The 6,437-nt window shown below is 31.5% G+C and overlaps 2 protein-coding genes across 2 annotated transcripts; both read left to right on the forward strand.

The window, feature by feature from the left end:
- The first annotated feature begins 1,904 nt into the window (after positions 1–1,904).
- On the forward strand, positions 1,905–4,431 carry LOC118449127 (histone-lysine N-methyltransferase SETMAR-like). The gene is made up of 2 exons (XM_085660365.1): positions 1,905–2,245; positions 4,371–4,431. The coding sequence occupies exons 1-2, from the start codon at positions 1,905–1,907 to the stop codon at positions 4,429–4,431; spliced, it is 402 nt and encodes a 133-aa protein (XP_085516491.1).
- A 951-nt stretch (positions 4,432–5,382) lies between these two features.
- Positions 5,383–6,104, forward strand: LOC118449126 (histone-lysine N-methyltransferase SETMAR-like). The gene is made up of 3 exons (XM_085660366.1): positions 5,383–5,437; positions 5,558–5,657; positions 5,906–6,104. Exons 1-3 carry the CDS (start codon positions 5,383–5,385, stop codon positions 6,102–6,104), a joined length of 354 nt encoding a protein of 117 aa, XP_085516492.1.
- Positions 6,105–6,437: the final 333 nt, after the last annotated feature.

Here is a 6,437-nt window from a genome sequence, read left to right on the forward strand (position 1 = left end):
TAGTAAAATGATCCATTATCAATATTTTACACATATAACCTGTAAAATTGTAAAATCAATTAGACAACGTACCAAACCAGAAACTTAATCGTTTTCTATCTCATTCAGTGAGTTTGTTAAACTTTTGAACTTTATTAAGTAACATTTTTAGCAACACTGAGTATATTTATTCTTTCCATTAATTTAAAAACATTATATTCTAACGCATTACCACTTTAATAAATTACTCGTTAACGAAGAAAAAAAAATAAAATAAATAAAATAACACAAGAATAAAAAAAAGAAATTAATTCAGCACAAGCATTATTTTGCATATTATTGTTTTTTAAATCTTCGAGTATTATATTCTTTGTATCGTGATTATCTATAAATATATATATAAGCTCCATATAAAAAAATCAATTATTATTATTCAATAATAAAATAATATAGCTGTATTAACAAAATGAGAACAAATTGTACAAAAAAATGAAATGTTACAGATAAACTACCATTTTGAAGGGTACACCAATACGCATCTGCGCAGTAAGGTGCGCAATGTACTAATGATTTTATTTATGTCAATATATGTAAAAAAAATATAAATTTCGTAAAAAAAGTAAAGGAATATGATAAAAATTCTTTTTACTTTCAATCAAATGCTTCAGTATATTTGTTATGATCTCGAAAAAAAGGCTCCAATGTTAGCAGAAGTATTCTTTTCTCATATGCGTTGATACAAGTCGTACCAACAAACGAAACCAATCAAAACGAGTCGAAAATTTTCTAATTGGGAAATAAAAAAAGGAACATGTATATACATACATTACATATATATACATAATGTACATACATACATTATATATATATATACATAATCCTAATTTTATATACACATATATACATAGTGTATATTTTATATACACAAATATACATAATCCTAATTTTTTTCTTCTAAAAAAGACTTCGTCGATCAGTCTCTATCAACGTTTTTCCACATGGAGATATAAAATTTTAGTTATTTATCCTATTTTTCGACCATCCGATTTCAGAGAAGTCATTCAAAAAATGTTTTCTTTTCTCCCATGAAGAATGAAAAGTACCGAAAGAGAATCAAAAGTACCGAAGGATTTAGCTTGAAAACAATAGCTCCGTATTCTCTTTATAATAAAAACCATATAAATTCGATAGCGATTGTTAAACGAATAATGGATAAATATATTAATTAAAAAATATTCACGTATTTATTTAAATGGGTTCTCTTCCAATGTGTTGCAAGGAATTCTCAACGTCGTGATTTTAATGATTACAAGGGTTCTCATTCGAAAGATATTCTTTTTTTTCTTTTTACACCTGAGATTATATTTTCAGATTTTTTAAAAAATCTTTATTATTTTCTATGTGATAAAATCACGTCGCGTAAAAATAAATTATTTTCAAGAGTGATTTTCATGCAAGGAAAAGTATGATTTGAAAATTTGCTAAGATAATCTCGTATACAAAAGGAAAAAAAAATCTTTATAATGAATATTTATTCAATAATTTTTCAATATAAAATTTAAATTCGAAATATGTAATATTATTTATTTCTTTATTTTATTTCGAAATTATGTATTTTCATACGTAATTATGTAGTATATATTTTTTTATACAGTTTTGACTCACGTTGTATAAAAAGAAATTACGTAAGTACGTGTGATGACAAGCTTGTGTACGTAAGTAAATATCTATTAGTAGTATCTATTAGGTCTAGTAATAATTAGTGTCGTTTTTTAGTGTTCGTTTAAAATCCTGCTTGCCGCTAACTTCATCAACATAACCTACAAACGCGTGGTACATACAAAAAGTATGAAGCGTAATTAACAAGCTTTGCTGCAAAAAGTTTGTGTTTGAACTGTTTTACTTTGCGAAACTAAGGTTAAAGGATGGCAGATGAAGAGCATATTCGGCATTGCATGCTTTACGAATTCCAGTTGGGAAGAAAAGCAAATGAGGCTGCAAAAAATATCTGTAATGCCTTGGGTCAAGATACTGTTGGAGTAAGAAAATGTCAGCGTTGGTTTAAGAAATTTCGCGAGGGAAATTTTTCGTTGAATGACGAGACTGGTCGAGGTCGTGTGTCTAATTTTGATCAGGAAACACTTCAGGCTCTTTTGATTAAAAATCCTCAAATAACGCAACAAGAGCTTGCGACAGCTTTAAACTGTTCGCAAAAAACTATTTGCAATCAATTGCGGTCACTTGGTAAGGTCCAAAAGTTTGGAAAGTGAGTTCCACATGAATTAACTGAAAACAACCGTAACCAAAGAATCGCAATCTGCAGTTCGCTCCTCTCTCGTCAAAACCGAGTGCTATTTTTAGAGCAAATTGTTACCGGAGATGAAAAATGGGTGCTTTATGTTAATCTGAAGAGACGGTCACAATGATTGGACAAAAGCGAAGCACCGCAGCCCACGTCAAAGCCTGACTTGCATGCGAAAAAGGTGATGTTGTGTGTTTGGTGGAATTTTAAATGAATTCTTCATTATGAACTCTTACCAATCAACCAAACCATTACAAGTGAAATGTATAGTGCACAATTGGAAATTTTAGACCGAGCTTTGAGAGAAAAGGAACCCGCGCTGATTAATCAGAATGGCGTAATTTTTCATCACGATAACGCACGACCGCATACTGCAAGAATCATGGCGGAAAAAAAACTACGCCAGTTGGGATAGAAAGTTCTCCCACAACCTGCATATTCTCCAATTATTGCCCCATCCGATTATTATTTGTTTCGTTCCTTACAAAATTTTCTTCTTGGAAATCATTTCAATAATGAAGAGTGCCTCAAAAACGCCTTGACCGAATTTTTTGGATCAAAATCACAAGAATTTTACAATAAAGGGATTAAGATGCTACCTGAGCGTTGGGCACAAGTAGTTGAAAACAACGGCGACTATATCGTTGATTAAATTGTTTTATTTTGTTTAAATAAATTAGTTTTAAAAATGTATTGGAAAACGACATTAATTATTACTAAACCTGAGTTCACGTTAACGATTAATAAAACTACTAATGATTTTTTTTTGTCGTGCGATATATGCAGTGTTAATGCACTGTGTATGAGCTTCGTTCATTTCGATGCAACCAACTATCGTTCTTTTGAATTCATGTGTATCGTCTCGTCAATAGCAGGAGATCGGCATATTATTTTTTAACGTAAAGAATTTTTCAATATACCAATCGATTTAGAAATAAATGTTTTTCAATCGATATCGTTAACGAGTCATTATAATGATGAAAACAGGATATTTCCGTAAAAAACAATTTTATGTAGATGTTTCGACATTTCCCTTACAACTTTTTTTTCCTATTTTTCAACCTATATTTCTATTGATATCGGATTTTAATGATTAATTTTCATGGTTTGGATTAACAAGATATTACTTTTTAGAGTTTTTAATTTCATATATCGTATTTATAATTGGTCGATGCTCTGTCCACCAATTTGTCACACATACATACACACACACACAGACACACTAGCAAGTTCTGGAACTTTCCGTCTTTCTAGTCATTTGTCAACCAGTATATCTATCTCACACACACATATACACACATACACAGACACATTAGCAAGTTTTGAAACTTTCCGTCTTTCTGGTCATTTGTCAACCAGTATATCTATCTCACACACTCATACACACATACATAGAAATAGCTAGCTAGATCTAACATATGCACACACATGCACATCAAGAGCACGTATAAGATATTTGCATTAATTTTTATTAATAATCGCCGTCTAATCTTCTAAGTTCGTTATTTATAGTTATTATTCAGACGTCGAACCCGCGAAACACGATTAGAAAAGACATATCTAATCTTTTTCTCTCTTGCTCTTTCCCTTTCTCTTAGTTATATATTTTATTTTAATAATAGCGTCTCTCTCTCTCTCTCTCTCTCTCTCTCTCTCTCTCTCTCTCTCTCTCTCTCTCTCTCTCTCATTGTTTTTTTGTGGTACGTTCTTTGCGCTACATTTACTACTAAGAAAAGAAGTTTCAATTTTTCTCGAAACTTGAAGTAAGATTTATTATTATTCTTTTTTTTTATGCACTCGAAGCTTTATTCGCGTCAATCGAAAAGAGGGATGATCTTCGAAACAATTGAATTTACCTTTGACCTTGTGTAACTCAAGGACTATGTGAGGGTCTACGCCAAACGAAAAATAATTGTTAACGTTTTCTTTTGTGAATGTCAGCATTTTTCTATATAACTAATTGCCATCTGTCCAACGATATCGTCTCGCTTTCACCAATACTTGATAATATTCTATCCCAAATCGTTTCTGATACCAATCGAAAGGACATCGACAATTTGTGGTGATGAGGCACCAATATGATTCGTAGACGCAATCCAGAAGCAACCCAGACGGGACAAAAAGTTGTAATTAGTACAGTACTGGAATAAAGACAAACATCTGCATAGTGATATTTTTGGAGAAATAATGACTAGAAACAATTAAATTATTAGGGATGCTACATTTCATCTATGATGTCGGACATACTAATGATCGTTTATACAAAATACGAAACATCATTGATATGTTATGAAAAACGTGTATATAAAGTCAATCATTTCAACCTTATCAGCGGCTATGTATTGACGAAAGTTTACTTTTACATAAAGAGCGGCTGTTGTCCATGAAACAGTATATTCCTTTAAAAAGAAGTAAATTTGGCATGAAATCCTTTATTCTTAATGATTGCATACAGCAAAATTTGCAACAATATTCAGGTATGAAGGAAAGAAGTTATCCAAAAATCTGTATGCGTATTAGATAATAATAATTCAATGGATACAGTAGATAAAACCGATATGGTTATAAGCACTGTGAACTCAATACGAAAATCATTGAAGTTGTATTGCAAATTTTTTTTTCATTTGGTAGACAAATACGTGTGGAAGTTTTACGAAATTATCTTTATATACTGAATTGATGTAATTTGTACGTATAATTTGTACGTCCTAGGTATATACAAAGTATATATATGTATGTTATAATCATTCCTATGTTACATTTATCGTTAACATTCCTATGTTACATTCATCGACATTTAATAGTTAAATAGAATAATAAGAAATATGAAAAAATATTGTGTTAATTTATAAGAAAATGTCTTTTTATAACTAATGACATTAATTTATGAATCCATCCAATATATATCCAATATATAAACCCAAATTGTTCGGAAATTTCGTTTTTTCCCGACAGAGGATTTAATTGTTTTTTTTTGCACCCAACTTCACACTTAAGCCGCATAATCATTATATGTTTTGAGAGCTGATTTAAGCAAGGCTTGTATGTTAAAAAGTCCAATTGATTCTACGCAGTAGTTTTTGGTTGGTGCCCTTTTAAATATGGAGAGCAATAAGCAGCATTTTCGTCCTATTTTACTTTTTTACTATAAAAAAGGTAAAAATCCTGTTCAAGCCAGAAAGAAATTAACCAATATGTATGGAGAAGATGTATTGACAGTACGCCAGTGCTAGAACTGATTTGTAAAATTTCGATCCGACAATTTTGATGTCGAAGATGCATCACGTTCTGGAAGTCCGGTTGAAGCTGATAAAAACACGATAAAGGTATTAGTTGATGCAAACTGGCGAATAACAACACGTGAGATCGATGAGAGGTTAAATTATCAAATTCAATTGTTTATGATCATTTGAAAGGCCTAGGTTTTGATAGAACAGAATTATGCACATGGGATATTAATTAAACAAATTTGTATCGATCTGTTTTTTTTTCTGTAAGACAAGAAGTATTTATTCAATTCGACAGGAATCGATACATTGGATCGATACATCGATCAAGATGGCCGAAGCTGGCCTTGACTATAAAAGGGGCGGGAACTTATTTTTGTTCAAATTGAGTTTATAGGTTCTCAACAGGTTTAACCTCGAAACTCGATATATGGGTTCCCCATGTTTTTACAGATAGAAATTTGTGTCGTCGCGTTGACGTCTGTGATTCACTTCTCAAACGTCACGAAAATGATCCATTTTTGAAGCGCACCATTACGAAAAATGGGTTATATATAAAGTGTCAAACGCAAGAGATCATGGAGCAAAAAAGATGAACCGGCTCAAAGCATTTCCAAAGCCAATATCCATCAAAAAAAGATGATACTGTCTGTTTATTGAGATTTTAAAGGAACCGTTTTTTTTTTAGATTTTACCGGATAACACAACAATTAATTCGGACGTCTACTGTCATCAGCTGGACAAACTGAATGATGCACTTCAACAGAAAAGGTGTAGTGTTCCACCAAGATAATGCAAGACCTCATACAAGTTTGGTCTCTCGCCAAAAGCTTTTACAGCTTGAATGGGATACAATGTCACACCCACCATATTCTCCAGATCTGGCACCTTCGGATTATTATTTGTTCCGGTCACTGCAAAATTTTTTA

Source organism: Vespa mandarinia, chromosome 11, assembly GCF_050613455.1.
Source record: "Vespa mandarinia isolate Hongniang chromosome 11, ASM5061345v1, whole genome shotgun sequence".
NCBI lineage: Eukaryota > Metazoa > Arthropoda > Insecta > Hymenoptera > Vespidae > Vespa > Vespa mandarinia.